This window comes from Pleurodeles waltl, chromosome 3_1, assembly GCF_031143425.1.
Source record: "Pleurodeles waltl isolate 20211129_DDA chromosome 3_1, aPleWal1.hap1.20221129, whole genome shotgun sequence".
Taxonomy (NCBI): Eukaryota; Metazoa; Chordata; class Amphibia; order Caudata; family Salamandridae; genus Pleurodeles; species Pleurodeles waltl.
Window position 1 is genome coordinate 1,348,023,661 of NC_090440.1, and position 18,342 is coordinate 1,348,042,002.

The 18,342-nt window shown below is 41.8% G+C and overlaps 1 protein-coding gene across 1 annotated transcript in view; it reads left to right on the top strand.

Annotated features, from left to right (window-relative positions):
* C2CD2L (C2CD2 like) overlaps window positions 1-18,342 on the top strand; it is a 121,238-nt gene that overhangs the window by 77,128 nt on the left and 25,768 nt on the right. Inside the window, exon 12 of the mRNA XM_069224821.1 lies at window positions 49-182. Within this exon, the coding sequence (XP_069080922.1) occupies window positions 49-182 (134 nt within the window). The remainder of the gene's footprint in view (window positions 1-48; window positions 183-18,342) is intronic.

Genomic DNA, 18,342 nt, shown 5'->3' on the forward strand with positions numbered 1-18,342 from the left:
CGTCTAGGGGTTTCATAAGTCTTTGCTTGTCTCCATCTGCTGACATAGGTGACAGCCACATGTCCAGTGGCTTGGATCCGGTGGCTGAGACGGCAATTCGGCAGCTTACGGAAACTACAAATAGGCCGCCAAAGAAAACGCCTACAAAGCGGAGCACTTTGATTATTTCTGGTGTATCGAAGGTAGGAAAATGGTAAAATAAACTGACCATAAAGAAGTAGGTAGCACAAGTTATGTCTAATGTGCGTAGGTAGGACACTTAGGAGGAGATGGGCCAGGGCTGTATCGGGGGGGGGGGGGGCTCAAGCAGGGCCGGGCCAGCCTATATTTTGTTATTTTTACATATATGCCTTTATTCTGCAAGTAAAGCATATATGTAAAAAATAAAAAAGAAAGGACCCCCTTCCCATAAGAGGTGGGTGAGCCAACAAATGACGGGGGTCTGCGGCCAGAGCCCGAGCTAAGAGTCTGGCTTAGCTTTAAAGACTCCATGCACAAGCTGAGCCATGAAAATATTTGGCAGGTTAATCATGCAGCAAACTTCATGTAATAAAACAAATCTCCTCAGAAACAAAAACGTTATTGGACATTCGGAAACTGCAAGCCTTTCACCTTCAAATATCAGATTATAACACTGCAAACATGGGAGTTTAGGAATAAAGCAATTTCCGGCTTCAAACATCAGGAGTCATATGTGCATTACCTATAGAGTACACATGACGGTTGACTTACCTCTTTGTCTTCATAGATGGCACTGTAAACTGGGCGGGGGCAGAGATCTGCAGATATTTTAAATTTAAAAACTACCCATTTCGTTATAAATGCCTCTCAGAGCAGAGTTATAATCTGCTATTTGAAGGTGAACGGCTTGCAGTTTCCGAATGTCTAATAACGTTTTTGAAATGTCTAATAACGTTTTTGAATCCGAGGAGATTTGTTTACATGCATTTTGCTGCATTTTTAACTTGCCAGATATTTTCATGGCTCAGCTCGTGCATGGGCTCTTTACAGCCAAGCCAGACTCTCACCTTGGCTCTGGCCACAATCCCTGTTCATTTGTTTGCTCACCCACCTCTTATGGGAAATGGGTCCTTTCTCGTTTATTTTGACATACACACCTTAGTTGCAGAACAGCAACGTTTACTCGGTCAGCTGTCCTGATGGCCTGTGATTTCTTGTACTGGCTTGCTGCCCGTTCCATGCTTGGTTCAATGGTGCTGCCATAGCCGTGTGAGTACAGCGCTTCCTGCTGCAGGCTGCAGATAGTATGGTTGATGGTGGCTGCAGTTGCACCGAGGGCACAAGCTACAGGGAGAGGCAGCTCTGGCAGGCTGGTGGCTGCAGGTGCACTAAAAGCAGCAGTACTACCGTGGGGCCCTGTGCTGCCTGGCACTGGGACACTGTCTGCTGGGCTTGGCCAGGAATGGAAGCTGTTTCCTGAGCTGTACAGTGCAGTGGGCAGGGCAGACTCCGCAGCGCTTCACCACAGGATGGTGACTTCATTCCTAGAGGCACAGCAGGAACAGCAAGGGAAGGTCACTCCCAGCAGCCCCTTCTCGGCCTCTTTTCTCAGTTTATTTTCCATTTTCACCGCAAAGGGAAATGTCCTCCTGCAGCGTGAAAGCACCCTCTCAATTCTCCTGCCAGATAACCCCCCACCCAGACATCCCATAGTCAAGAGAACAGGAAGCAACGAGCAGTGGGCCAAAACAAATACAAATATTAATGCGACATAAAAAACAGCAAGGACTATTGTTCAGGGGGCCACAACAAAATATAGCCTGGCCTGGCCATGCTTGGCTCCCCCTGTGGCTACAACCCTAAACATCACCCTGGGCAACATATACACAATTAGTACACATGTATTTATTAGTGCATAGGGACACACCAACTTACAAACAGATGGCAGTAAATGTAAACGTATAGCAGATAGTCCTAATAATACAGATAAGTACACATTGTAAATCATAAAACACACATAATAAAGAGAAGCCTAAATATCCGACGGCAGAAGTACCTAAGGATGCTGTCGTACACATATGACATGAATAAAAGCATGCTTACAATATCCAGTGTTCCAAACCTCTAAATGTTCAAATATATAAAATCAAATGTATTCTAGCTAAAGCTGACAGTTACAGAAAGGTAAGAATAATTAAAGTGAAAATTACTGCAAGGTGGTTGATGCTTATATATCACACATCTGAAACTAAAAGCAACAAAGTTCATGTGGAAAAAGCAGAGTCATGAGGAGGGTGCCAGCCTGGTGTAAATACCCAACCACCATGGGTATCGACATGCACAGAACAAAGAAGGATAGCAAGATGCCTCCTCTGTGCCGTGCTGTACATACAAAGTGAAAACAGAACAGAACCAGGGCACTCCGAGTAATAAGTCCACAATGAAGAAAGATGCAGATTTCTTTATTTCCTTATGTTGAGAAATATCAAATCAGTGTTCAGAGACAGCCATTTCCTTATGTTGAGAAAAATCACATCAATTTTCAGAGACAGCCAACACGTGTTTCATCCACACAGACCTTTTCAAGGCTGAAACAAGGGAAAGATGGTATCTCTTACAAATAACAAAACTACCATCTGGTAGGTATAAAATAGGTCAAAACACAAACTGGTTGGTTGACAGTAGAAACAAGGAAAATATTTTCCATAAGTATATAGCCATAAAGAGTGCCGAGAAATCTGAGAAAGAGATACTCCCATGCTGGATAGTATTTTAAGACTGATTGTGGATAACCACCAAAAAGTGCAAGTGAAAAGTAGAAAAGAAAAGTGAGAAAGATCGATACACTGGTTGGTGAGAGTATATAGATCACCATGTGAATATTAAGTAAAACAAAGGTGAAATTTCTAAGGAGTGAATCTAGATTACATTAGCGCTGAGAGAACGCTTTACAAAAAACCTTCAGAGTCACACGCACCACCATGAGCAGAAAATTGGTGTTCAGAAAGGCCATATGATAGGGTCCCAAAAATGGTCCCCCAAGGAAATCAATTGATTGCCTCTGTGAGACATACCCCTGATACTATTTCAATTGTCAACATCTCATCTGCTATTCTGAATCCCGATCAAACTAATATCCTCAAAAAAGGTCTAGGGTTTGTACCCACCGCACTACCTGACTTTACGCAACTCCATATTAGTCTATTCAAGTTCATACGCAAATGCAAACTATACAAGTATTTCTATGACACCAATACCCCATCTCAAGTTGCCACTGCTCTGTGCAACACCTCAAGTTCCATGTCTATTAAAGATGTTAAGGACATTCAAACTCTGCTGTTGATCGAGCATAAGGAGGGTCCCCTTCCACCACTCTCGGAGATTCTTGCTGACTTGAACATAGCCTCAAATACCAGGATACTCAGTGGCTTGAGAACCACCTCTAAATTTACACTTGTCATCCCTAGAGACTATGCAATTGATTCTTTCTACAATAAAATGACCAGTGATCTTTATCATATGGAGGAACAATAATTGTTAGGACATAAGACTATCTCCTTGCACAACATCACTAAAGCAGAAAAACAGGCTTTATACTCTCTCGGGACTTGTAACGACATTGTAATCAAGGAAGCCGATAAGGGAGGGAACATTGTTATTATGGACAGAGCAGATTATATCTCAGAATTGGATCACCAACTATCGGATAGCACCGCCTATCAGAAACTCAATTCCAACCCTATGTTGGGGGTTAATAGATGTATTCAACAAAAACTGCAAACATTCCTGAATCTTGATCTCATCTCAGATATGGAGTTTAAATATCTTTACAATAGTACACCCCCCGTGCCATGTATATATATCTTACCAAAGATACACAAATCAGGTACCTTCCCCCCAGGTAGACCCATCATTTCTGGCATTGGCTTCCCCACGGAGAAATTGTCAGAATACATTGATATTTTCCTTCAGCCCTTTGTTCATAACTTACCCTCATATATCAGGGACACCAATGATTTACTTTGTAGGATTGAAGATTTTGATTGGATGGAAGGCCACTACCTAGTAACCTTGGATGTTACCTCACCAGCATCCCCAAAGTAGAGGGTTTATTAGCTATCCAACATTATCTTGATACTAGAGATGCTTCCCTACTCGAACACACCAACATGCTGCTGGACCTCATAGGCACGGTCCTTGATAATAACATCTTCTTACACAATGGGTGCTGGTATCGCCAAATACAAGGAGTGGCTATGGGCGCTAAGTTTTCTCCTTATTACGCTAATTTGTATATGGGTACCTGGAGGAAACGCATGTGTGGCAGTCTTGCCCTCCTCCTTTGACACAACACATTTTGTATTGGGGAAGATACATTGATGACATCCTAGTATTCTGGTCAGGGGACGCACTTTCTTTAACGCTCTTCATTGAACATCTTACCACGAACACCTTTAACATCAGTTTCACACATGAAGCCAGTCAGTCTTCTATTAATTTTCTTGATCTTACAATCTATATAGACCAGGGTAAAATGTGTACCAAACTCTTCAGGAAACCCACAGCATGTAATGCGATCTTGCACGCTACGAGCTCACACCCGAAGTCTCAGATTGATTCTATCCCGTATGGGGAAAGCACTAGGATTCGTCACAATTGTAGTGAAGACCGGGTGTTTCAGGAGGAACTACACAACATGGAACTACATTTCAGACACAGGGGTTATCATCCATATACTCTGAAAAAGGCTAGTAACATGATTAAGAAAACTAAACACCCTGACCTCACCAAGTCCAAGAAAGACAAGACACATAAACAACTCTCTCTTGTGATAAACCATAGTGGACTAAGCTCCTAGATTTTTAAAACTATACGCAAACATTGGCCGATATTACTAACAGACAATATACTGAGGAGCGGTTTGACCACAAGACCAAGTATCATGTACAAGAGAGGGACTACCCTACGTGACCATCTATGCCACAGCTTCATGCCACCCGACAGCAAAGACACCTGGCAGCCTAAACCTCCACCAGGAACATTTAGATGTGTCCATTGCAACATCTGTGGTTACATCAAGGATAAAATAGTGAGTTTTCAATACAACACACATGTTACACACAAAATCAAACACTTCATCAACTGTAATACAAGTTTTGTTGTGTATTGTATTGTTTGCATGTGTGGGCTTATATATGTTGGAAGCACTATACGACCGCTAAAAGAGAGAATACAAGAACATCTGAGAGCTATTCGGTCATCCAATATAAACTACCCTTTTGCAACACACTACAATGAGGTACATGGACATAGAGAAGTCGTGCACATTGCTATTCACTGAATTGACTCATTAAACAAAACACTGCGAGGGGGTAGCAGGACTTTGGCCCTAAAACGCCTTGAAAGCAGGTGGATTATAAAATTACGGGCTGTGGAAATGGGCCTTAACATCCACAAGGACCTACATGTGTTTCTCTAAATGTTTTGCTCTTTTCTTTTCCCCCCTCTCTTTTGTGCCCCGATGGACTTACACATCCATTTGCTTTGTATATGTACTCCGATGTTTGGTGAAACTCTGTGTATAGGTTTTGAAGCACAATATACCGAATAGTGCGTTGCTCAGAACACATAGGATTGTTAAAGGCTTTCCCCATGTATTATACTTTGTATTTTCTTTTGGGCTTGCATATATGTACATATCTTTGTTACAAACAGTACTCAAACAATGGCTGGCCGTTTGGGTCGCCCGTTTATATATATATTATGATCTGGGATTACATATGTGCATACCTACGGTGTCTATTCCGACACGCTGGCATGCCATTAGTTTGTTTCTTTATGTGTATCATGTTTATTCAGGACATGTAGGCGTATACAATAGTGTTAGGGGGTACACATTCACTTTTTAGTGGTCCTTTTGGGTAATTATAGTCTGGTAGTCCTTCCATAGTTCCGGGTTTACTTATTAGTTTTCTGGTTACCCATTAGGATAATTTTTCCCCCTCTTTGAGAACGGGTAGAGATACCATCTATGGAGTTTTTTTTATTTTTTTTATTTTTTTATCCTTATAGTTTATTCTTGTTTTTACGCCTCTACTCTACACGCGTTTGAACTTCAAATAGACATGGTTTTTATACACACTATATATAGTTTTTCTCTGGCCACACGCGGTTATTTGCAGCGTAATTTCTAATTTGAATTTTTTGGTTTTCCCTATTTATTAGACATTCCCTTTGTTAGAGTTTGCCAGTTTCTTTCTACGCCTGGTCTATGGTGGGCTCCTTTCATGTGCTTTATGGTCCCATTGTCACTCTGCCCTACAGGTGTGGGCTTATCAGGGCCCTAAACATACCATCCCTCAAATTCCGGATGTCTTTTGATGTATGCAGTCCTTGCACCATAAAGGAATAAAGGACCTTCGCTTTCCTGCTCAATAATGGACAACATTGGATACATTTGTTTTCAACCATCTTTATGGTACGACTGAGTTAGTTTCTCTTCTTATTCTGCACAGAATAAACCTCCAGCAGGGCTCTTACAACATATCGTATACACACTACGGGCATCTGTCCTTTTTTTGATTTTCCTTGGGGACCATTTTTGGGACCCTATCATATGGCCTTTCTGAACACCAATTTTCTGCTCATGGTGGTGCGTGTGACTCTGAAGGTTTTTTGTAAAGCGTTCTCTCGGCGCTAATGTAATCTAGATTCACTCCTTAGAAATTTCACCTTTGTTTTACTTAATATTCACATGGTGATCTGTATACTCTCACCAACCAGTGTATCGATCTTTCTCACTTTTCTTTTCTACTTTTCACTTGCACTTTTTGGTGGTTATGCACAATTAGTCTTAAAATACTATCCACAATGGGAGTATCTCTTTCTCAGATTTCTCGGCACTCTTAATGGCTTTATACTTATGGAAAATATTTTCCTTGTTTCTACTGTCAACCAACCAGTTTGTGTTTTGACGTATTTTATACCTACCAGATGGTAGTTGTGTTATTTGGAAGAGATACCATCTTTCCCTTGTTTCAGCCTTGAAAAAGTCCGTGTGGACGAAACACGTGTTGGCTGTCTCTGAACATTGATGTGATTTTTCTCAACATAAGGAAATGGCTGTCTCTGAACATTGATATGATATTTCTCAACATAAGGAAATAAAGAAATCTGCATCTTTCTTCATTGTGGACTTATTACTCGGAGTGCCCTGGTTCTGTTTTGTTTTCACAGAATAATTAAAGTAGCTGCCCAGTAAATGTAAATTATGGGCAACACAGATGGGGGTGGGTGGAAGGGGGAAGGGGCATCTGAAAATACGTGCAATCGCAAGGAGTGCTTGAACACAACTAAAAAAGTAGCTACAAAAACGGGAGCAGTGGATGGACACGTACTTTGCCCATGCTCGGGGGTCGGCCAAATGGTAGCATATGGGAGAAATAACAGTCGGAGTGTGCGCTGTCTAGCTGAGACCTAAGAAGGATCTAAAAGGCAATTCTTCTTCCACAGACACCCTGTGCCACAGTCTCTCATTCCCTCCTCCCAACCCAAATGGAAAGGGCACTTGGTACTTTTAAGCTCAATTCAGTCTGGTGTAAAACTTCTTTCAGTAAGTAATTAATGTGTCAAAATCAGTTCTTGCCTCTCCCCTGTCTCATTACACTTTAGTCATGGGGTTTCCATTTACTGCAACTGTGGTTAAGATGTCTTAAAAGTCCCAGTTTTATGGCAGGACAGGAGGCTAACATTATACATTCACTAACTTTTATTAGAAAATTTGAATGTTGGGAGCTCCGTTGAAGACAATGGAGTGCTCCGGGCTTCTAATACCTAGTAAAAAAACAGGAGCCTCAACATTCCAGTGTTCTTTGTTCACACCAACTGCCGTGAACAAAGGCCTCACAGAGCCTGGGGCTCGTAAGAACCTTTGTTTTATTTATTAGAACATTCTGTCCTCTAGTGGTGGAATGTTCTAATAGCCTTTTAGCCCTTCTTAGCTGGGCTGTATCAATCAGTAAAGTCCTGCTCCCTTGTTAAAGGCCCTCGCCCCGGCCTTTAACTCTGGAGTGGGCCTTTAATGCCTGATATAGCCAGCTACAACGGGTTCAATGCTATATTTACTACTTCCAAGCAGCAACTAGTCAAAATTACATTACATGACTCCTAAAAAATCCAGAACATACATTCCATTCCATAAAACCTTGAACGTTCCATCTTTTCCCTATTTTGTTTATTGCCTCTAAGGAGATACAAATATCCATTTCTATATGTCTCAGGTATGAGTGGTTTTGATTGTAGTTTGATAAGTGTAAATCCAATTTATGGATTCTATGAATATATGCTTGTTGTAAAGTTAATTACATAAATTGTTTCAATTTTGATTAATTAGACACTTTTATTCCAGATAGGGTTTTAATCTGAGTTTCATTTATGAGAGTAAAACAGAAGTGCATATTCATTTATTTTAAATTATCTTTCCATATCAGATGGTTCAGTCTGGACTGCAGGGTTAAACAGATCCGTTTTGAGGCACGTTTTTTTAAACTTGTGTTTTCGTGCTAGCCCCGGATTGTTTTTGAAGTAAGGTCAGTTGTGTTTAGGTCAACTTCAAATAAAAGCTAAAAGCAGGAGGCCGTCTTTGAAAATGGGACTCACCGCATTAGGTGTGTTTTCTTGAAAAATGTGCCTTGTTACACTCACACATTAGTGGTATAGACCTTACATCGTCAAATCATTATTGGGAATGTTGTTTGCCAAAAAGTAACAATCGCGCTGAGAAACCCATTTTGAATTTTGCGAGGAGAATAAGAAAGGTGGCAGGTTTTTTTTAAGAACAAAAAATTGAAATTTGTGCCTGTATAATTACAATATTATTTGGGGACACTGAGAAAACAAGTGGAATTCAGTCAGTATGGCTGAGGAGCAGGGAGCACATGAGGAAGATAAGTTAAGGGAAATTGTGAGAGCGGATATCAAGCTTTCTATGGAGCATGCAATGAAATCTATATTTAGAGGCAGAAAAAGAAGAGTTATAATGAATAACACTGAAGAGTTTTGGTCGTTCTTGGCAGAGGAGGATTTAATAAATATGCCCGGGACCGGGAGTTAAGTGTCTTAAGAAAAATAGACGTGTCAGTAGAGGAGGAGGCTGGAATATCAGGAAATGGAGTCCTAAGCGACTTGCTTAGAAAAGGTCATCATTAGTGGACCTACGAAAATACCGGATATCACTGCGAATGATAGGGTATTGGAACATACCAATACGGATATAATGAAAAGAGGATGAGCTGAATATATTTTTGACTTGGAAACCGGTAACTTATTAGGAGATGAGTTTAGAAACTTAGATGATATTGAGATATTTAGATTCAGGAAAGTCAGTCAAGAACCCATTAGGGCAAACATTATTTGACCCAAAGGAGGTAAGACATCCGAAATAAGAAGTTCGGATTGGTGGCCAACAAAACAGGTGGCAAATTATATAAAGTATAGAATCAGAAGGCCTCTAGAGCGAGGGGAAGAAATGTGATGAGGACAGAATGCTCAAGACATTTTCGTGGATAAAAAGAGACTATGACTCCAAATCTAGATCCAGAGTAAATAACAATTTATTAAAACTTGGATGGGATCCAAGAAGAGGGTTGGAACGTGCTTTAAAGCAATGTGAGCGTATGTTATTGGATGTTTTGGGTCAGTTAGCACGTTTGCTTGATCTGGTAGAAGAGGCTTATGTCAATAGAAGTGACATAAATATTGAGCTCCTGAGAGGATTGAGCCCGGGGCAATTTGCATTCTGGGACATGCAACAGTGGCCTAATTGCAGAAAGGAGAAAGGCAATCTGAATTGGGATAATTAGCACAGAAAGAATCCTCTCAAGAGGCTAAAGGATTATTGCTTGGAGAAGGAAAAGTAAAGTCCTTAGGAAAATATGTCTCTATTTTTACAGCTTTAGATAAAGCTCAGACATCAATGAGGTAAGTTTTTTAGTAGAGGTATTTTATACAGTAGGGTTGGAATGAGAGGACAAACCTTCGGCAGAGCAAATTACAGAGCCCAATATAATCAAGGAAGAGTAATTAATTTACAGAGGTAAGCAGTCAGGAGGAAGTTTCTACCCACAAAGAGGTAGAGGAGGAAGAACAAGGACCTCAAGGTGGAGACAACAGTAAGCATCAAATTCACTAGGTATGAGGAATATTACTGCTTTTATCCAGGGAAAGGTAGGAGGAAGTTAAGACATTTCGCAGAAGAGTGGAACTTAATCACACAGGATCCTTTGTTGTTGCTGTAATACAAGGATATGTGATAGAATTTAAGCAAGAACCCTTTTAGGGAAGAGAATCAAGAGAGTTGTTCTTCACTCAAGATCAGAAACCGATTGTAATGAAAGAAATAAGGGCCAGATGTAGTAAGCCGTTTGCATGGTGCAAACTGCGAAAATCGGAATTTGCGCCATGCAAACAGCCTTCTGCAATGCACATTCATAATTTGCGAATCGGTACCGACTCGCAAATTGTGAATGCGACTCGCAAATAGGAAGGGGTGTTCCCTTCCTATTTGCGACTTGCATAGCAATTCGCAGTTACCACCAGTGTCACACTGGTGGTAACTCATTCGCAAAAGGGAAGGGGTCCCCATGGGACCCCTTCCCCTTTGTGAATGTTGCCCACAAGGTTTTTTCGGAGCAGGCAGTGGTCCAATGGACCACTGCCTACTCTGAAAAAACGAAACCAAATGGTTTCGTAATTTTTTTTATTTTGCAACTCGTTTTCCTTTAAGGAAAACGGGCTGCAAAATAAAAAACAAAAACTGCTTTATTTAAAAAGCAGTCACAGACATGGAGTTCTGCTGACTTCAGCAGGCCACCATCCCTGTGAGTGCAGGGACTCGCTATGGGGTTGCAAAATGTGACCCACCTCATTAATATTAATGAGGTGGGTCTTTGCGACCCCATAGCGACTTGCAGTCTGTGTCTGAGACACCGTACTGCATCCGATTTTGCGAATCGGACTTTGCTACATGTGGCCCTAAGTCTTTTACTAGACAAAGAGGCTGTTGTAAAGGTAGTGGAAGAGCAAACAAAAATTGTAAGTACCCTTTTTTGGGCGGAAAAGAAGGACAAAGGTTGGAGGCTAGTGATGAATTTGAGAGACCTGAATCACTATGTAACGCACTGGCATTTCATAATGGAGGAAGTGCATATGTTGAGAGACATTTTATAGAAGATGGATTGGATGGTGAAGTTGGATTCATAAGATGTCTGTTTTACAGTAACAGTAGACAAGGAAAGTCAGCGTTTTCTTCAGTTGAGGTTGGAAGGTTGAATGTATCACTTCCAGTGTCTTCCATTAAGGCTTTCATCTGCACCATGGTGCTTCATGAAAGATTTAAAACCGGTGGTAGATTTTTTACGAGAAGAGGGTGTGACAATGGTTTTATATATATATCTGTTCGATGGCATGTGTAGCTGCAGATACACATGCTGTGCACAGTCCGCCATCTGGTGTTGGGCTCGGAGTGTTACAAGTTGTTTTTCTTCGAAGAAGTCTTTTCGAGTCACGGGACCGAGGGACTCCTCCCATTTTGATTCCATTGCGCATGGGCGTCGACTCCATCTTAGATTGTTTTTTTTCCGCCATTGGGTTCGGACGTGTTCCTTTTCGCTCCGTGTTTCGGGTCGGAAAGTTAGTTAGAATCTCGGAAAAAATCGTCGGTATTGTTTGCGTTCGGTATCGGGTTAGTTAGAACAAATCGACACCGAATTTGAAGAGCTCCGGTGGCCCTTCGGGGTTTTTTCGATCCCCCGTCGGGGCCTGGTCGGCCCGGCCACGTGCGACTTCAAGGCTGATGGAACGGACCCCATTCCGCTTCTGCCCAAAATGCCATAACAAGTATCCGTATACGGATCAGCATCTGGTCTGTAACTTGTGCTTGTCCCCCGAGCACAAGGAGGATACTTGTGAAGCCTGTCGAGCGTTTCGGTTGAGGAAGACGCTGAGAGACCGAAGAGCCAGGAGACTACAAATGGCGTCCACGCCGACAGGTCAAGAACGTTTCGAGGAGGAAGAAGAAGCTTTCTCCGTCCACGAGTCGGATTCTGAAGAACTCGACGCCGAAGAAACACCCCAAACCGTGAGTAAGACGTCGAAAATCAAGACTCACGAGAAGTCCACAAAAGCCCAGGGGACGCCACCGCCAACAGGCCATGGCTTAACCCGAAAACTAGGTGACCGACCCAAGGCATCGAAAAAGGGCATGCTGGTGTCGAAGTCATCCGACTCCGGTCGAGATACCGCCACACAGCAACCTCGGAGCCGAGACAGCGGCTCCGAGAAACTTCGGCACAGAGACAGCGGCACCGAAGAATTTCGGCACCGAGACACCACGCCGAAAACAAAGAAGGTTTCTTCGGAGCCTAAAAAGACTTCCGAAAAAGTTTCGGTTCCGAAACATCCAGCCTCGGAGCCGAAAACTAGTTCCTATACAGAGGAACAAGGATTAACCTCCCAATTACATAGATTTGGAGAGGAGCTTCAAGCTGTAGAGCCTGACTACACGCAAAGAAGGCTTCATATTCATGAGGACACAGGGAAGATAACCACTCTTCCCCCAATCAAAATAAAAAGGAAACTTGCCTTTCAACAAAAGGACAAGCAACCACAGGCAAAAGTGGCAAGGAAAACAACCCCACCACCGTCTCCACCACCATCAATACATGCATCACCAGCAGCAACTCCACCACTGATGCACTCACCAGCTCATACTACAATGAGTCAGGATGATCCCGATGCATGGGACCTTTACGATGCTCCAGTGTCTGACAACAGCCCAGACTCCTATCCTACAAAACCGTCACCACCTGAGGACAGTACATCCTACACACAGGTGGTAGCAAGGGCAGCCGAATTTCACAACGTCACCTTACATTCTGAACCAATTGAGGATGACTTTCTGTTTAACACCCTATCCTCCACCCATAGCCAGTACCAAAGCCTTCCCATGCTCCCAGGAATGCTAAGACATTCAAAACAAATATTTCAGGATCCAGTTAAAGGCAGAGCCATAACTCCAAGGGTGGAGAAAAAGTACAAGCCACCGCCAACAGATCCAATCTATATTACATCACAACTAACACCAGACTCAGTAGTTGTCGGGGCAGCTCGTAAGAGAGCTAACTCTCATACCTCAGGAGACGCACCACCTCCAGACAAAGAGAGCCGCAAATTTGATGCTGCTGGAAAAAGGGTTGCAGCACAAGCAGCAAATCAATGGCGTATTGCCAATTCACAAGCACTTTTGGCAAGATACAACAGAGCTCATTGGGATGAAATGCAACATTTCATCGAACACTTACCCAAGGAGTTCCAAAAAAGAGTACAACAGGTGGTGGAAGAGGGACAAAGTATCTCAAATAATCAGATACGGTCTTCCATGGATGCAGCAGATACAGCTGCAAGGACAATAAACACTGCAATCACGATACGAAGGCACGCATGGCTGCGCACTTCAGGGTTCAAGCCGGAAATCCAACAAGCTGTGCTCAATATGCCATTTAATGAACAGCAATTGTTTGGGCCGGAGGTAGACACTGCCATTGAGAAACTCAAAAAAGACACCGATACAGCCAAAGCCATGGGCGCACTCTACTCCCCGCAGAGCGGAGGCACATTTCGAAAAACACCTTTTAGGGGAGGGTTTCGAGGTCAACCCACAGAAAACACAACCTCACAAACAAGGCCTACTTACCAGGGTCAATATCAGAGGGGAGGTTTTCGGGGGCAATATAGAGGGGGCCAATCCCCAAGAAATCGAGGAAAATTCCAAGGCCCCAAAACTCCTCAAAATAAACAGTGACTCACAAGTCACACAACCCCATCACATAACACCTGTGGGGGGAAGACTAAGCCAATTTTACAAACTTTGGGAGGAAATAACAACAGACACTTGGGTCTTAGCAATTATCCAGCATGGTTATTGCATAGAATTTCTCCAATTCCCTCCAAACGTCCCACTGAAAACACACAATATGTCCAAACAACATATAGACCTTCTAGGACTAGAAGTTCAAGCATTGCTACAAAAGGACGCAATAGAATTAGTACCAAATCTACAAAAAAACACAGGAGTTTACTCACTGTACTTTCTAATACCCAAAAAGGACAAAACTCTGAGACCAATACTAGATCTCAGAACACTAAATACCTACATCAAATCAGACCACTTTCACATGGTCACGTTACAAGACGTAATCTCACTGCTCAAACAGCAGGACTACATGACAACATTAGACCTAAAAGATGCGTATTTCCATATACCAATACATCCTTCACACAGGAAATACCTAAGGTTCGTATTCCAAGGAATACATTACCAATTCAAAGTGTTGCCATTCGGAATAACAACTGCGCCAAGAGTTTTTACAAAATGCCTGGCAGTAGTAGCTGCACATATCAGAAGGCAGCAAATACATGTGTTCCCGTACTTAGACGACTTGTTAATCAAAACCAACAAGCTAAGCCAGTGTTCACAGCACACAAAATATGTCCTACAGACCCTTCACAGGCTAGGTTTCTCCATCAACTACGCGAAGTCACACCTTTTGCCGTGTCAAATACAGCAATACTTAGGAGCGACAATCAACACAACAAAAGGGATTGCCACTCCAAGTCCACAAAGGGTTCAAACATTTCACAAGGTAATACAGGCCATGTATCCAACACAAAAGATACAAGTCAAAATGGTAATGAAACTCCTAGGCATGATGTCCTTACAACAGTGCCTAGCGTCACAATGGTCACAAGCACAGGGTCAACTTCTAGATCTGGTGTTGATAGACCGCCAAACATACATCTCGCTTCTATGGTGGAACAGTACAAATTTAAACCAAGGGCGGCCTTTCCAAGACCCAGTGCCACAATACGTCATAACTACGGATGCTTCCATGACAGGGTGGGGAGCACACCTCAATCAACACAGCATCCAAGGACAATGGGACATACATCAAAGGCAGTTTCACATAAATCACTTAGAACTGTTAGCAGTATTTCTAGCGCTGAAAGCATTTCAACCCATAATAACCCAAAAATACATTCTTGTCAAAACAGACAACATGACAACAATGTATTATCTAAACAAACAAGGAGGGACACACTCAACACATTTGTGCCTCCTAACACAAAAAATATGGCATTGGGCGATTCACAACCACATTCGCCTAATAGCACAATTTATTCCAGGGATTCAGAACCAGTTGGCAGACAATCTCTCTCGAGATCACCAACAAACCCACGAATGGGAAATTCACCCCCAAATACTAAACAATTACTTTCAAATTTGGGGAACACCTCAAATAGATCTATTTGCAACAAAGGAAAACTCAAAATGCCAAAACTTCGCATCCAGGTACCCTCAAGATCACAATCCCAAGGCAATGCTCTATGGATGAACTGGTCAGGGATATTTGCGTACGCTTTTCCCCCTCTCCCTCTCCTTCCATATCTAGTAAACAGGTTGAGTCAAAACAAACTCAAACTCATACTAATAGCACCAACATGGGCAAGGCAACCTTGGTACACAACACTACTAGACCTTTCAGTAGTACCTCATGTCAAACTACCCAACAGACCAGATCTGTTAACACAACACAAACAGCAGATCAGACATCCAAATCCAGCATCTTTGAATCTAGCAATTTGGCTCCTGAAATCCTAGAATTCGGGCACTTAGACCTCACACAAGAATGTATGGAGGTCATAAGACAAGCTAGGAAACCTACCACTAGACACTGCTATGCAAATAAGTGGAAAAGATTTGTGTATTACTGCCATAATAATCAAATTCAGCCATTACACGCATCTCCAAAAGATATAGTGGGATATTTACTACATTTGCAAAAATCAAATCTAGCTTTCTCTTCCATAAAGATACATCTCACCGCAATATCAGCTTACCTGCAAATTACTCATTCAACTTCACTATTTAAAATACCAGTCATTAAAGCGTTTATGGAAGGCCTAAAGAGAATTATACCACCAAGAACACCACCTGTTCCTTCATGGAACCTCAACATTGTCTTAACAAGACTCATGGGTCCACCTTTCGAGCCCATGCATTCTTGTGAAATGCAATACTTAACGTGGAAAGTTGCATTTTTGATTGCCATCACATCTCTAAGAAGAGTGAGTGAGATTCAAGCATTTACCATACCAGAACCATTTATTCAAATACATAAAAATAAAGTAGTTCTAAGGACAAATCCAAAATGTTTACCAAAGGTTATCTCACCGTTCCACTTAAATCAAACAGTAGAATTACCAGTGTTCTTCCCACAGCCAGATTCTGTAGCTGAAAGAGCACTACATACATTAGACATCAAAAGAGCACTAATGTATTACATTGACAGAACAAAACTAATTAGAAAAACAAAACAACTATTTATTGCCTTTCAAAAACTTCATACAGAAAATCCAATTTCAAAACAAGGCATTGCTAGGTGGATAGTGAAGTGTATTCAAACCTGCTATCTTAAAGCAAAGAGAGAGCTGCCTATTACACCAAAGGCACACTCAACCAGAAAGAAAGGTGCTACCATGGCCTTTCTAGGAAATATTCCAATGAACGAAATATGTAAGGCAGCAACATGGTCTACGCCTCATACATTTACCAAGCACTACTGTGTAGATGTGTTAACTGCACAACAAGCCACAGTAGGTCAAGCTGTACTAAGAACATTATTTCAAACTACTTCAACTCCTACAGGCTGAACCACCGCTTTTGGGGAGATAACTGCTTACTAGTCTATGCACAGCATGTGTATCTGCAGCTACACATGCCATCGAACGGAAAATGTCACTTACCCAGTGTACATCTGTTTGTGGCATTAGTCGCTGCAGATTCACATGCGCCCACCCGCCTCCCCGGGAGCCTGTAGCCGTTTAGAAGTAGATCTTGAACATTTGTACATTTGTAAATATATTACTTTAACCTTTATTATGTACATACGTATTCATTCCATTGCATGGGCACTATTACTAGCATATACAACTCCTACCTCACCCTCTGCGGGGAAAACAATCTAAGATGGAGTCGACGCCCATGCGCAATGGAATCAAAATGGGAGGAGTCCCTCGGTCTCGTGACTCGAAAAGACTTCTTCGAAGAAAAACAACTTGTAACACTCCGAGCCCAACACCAGATGGCGGGATGTGCACAGCATGTGAATCTGCAGCGACTAATGCCACAAACAGATGTACACTGGGTAAGTGACATTTTCCATATATATATATATATATATATATATATATATATATATATATATATATATATATATGCACACACATATACACAACATTCTTATAATGAATCAGAAAGTGGAGATGTTACGCGCACACTTGTCTATAGTGAAGGAGCTATTGGAAAGTTTAGGTTTGTGGTCATTCAGGAGAAATCAATTCTTCAACCACTGAAAGTCCAATTGCAGTTGCCAGAGAAGAAAAGAAGTATGATAAAGAGAGAGGTATGTACATAAAAATCCATTCAGCAGCTTGGAAATATAATTGTAATTGTAGTTATATAGCTCTTACTACCCCAGGCGAGGCATCAGAGTGCTTTTTTTTCAGCGATTAGCACGCTACTCCGGAACCCAAAAGGGTTAGTGTTGGATTAGCATAGGGAAATATGAGTCAAGTATTAGTATAGGGAGGTATGAGTTAATTTGAGCAGAGGGCATGTGAGTCTGCTAGTAGGAGTGATTCGAAAAATGAAGGGATAGAAGAGGGAAGAATCCAGGGGTGTTGGGAGATCATAGTGGTAAGATGAGGTTTGGGATGGGTAAAGGAGAGGTGGAGGAGGGAAGAGTCTGTAGAAAGGGATTAGGGAGATCATAGTAGTAAAATTAGGTTTTGGATGAGTCACAGGAGAGATACGTGAGGGAGAATTTAGTAGGGTTGTTTGGGAAACTGAGGTTAGGGCTGAGCCAGGAGGGGTAAAAGAGGGAAGTGTCTAGGAAGGGTTATTTTGGAGATCATTGTAATAGAATGGGTTTGGGACGAGTCAGAGAGTGGAGATAGAGGATAGATTGATAGACGTATAGGGTGATGGTCAGGCAGAGTAAAGCTTTCAAGAGAGTATTTTTTTCTCTTGTAGAGTAGGACTAAAGTAATAAATATATATAGATAGATAGATACATGATTACATAGCAAGTGACTATATGTGTAAGGAATATACTATATTGAGATTTAAAGTTCTATCGTATAAACAGACTTTTAAGTGTTGCATTATTTGAAGTTAATTTATTTGTGTACTTTTATAACATTATTTTATCTTTCCTCAATATTTCAAGAGTAAAATGCTTTTAGATAAATAGTTAGGATAATAAT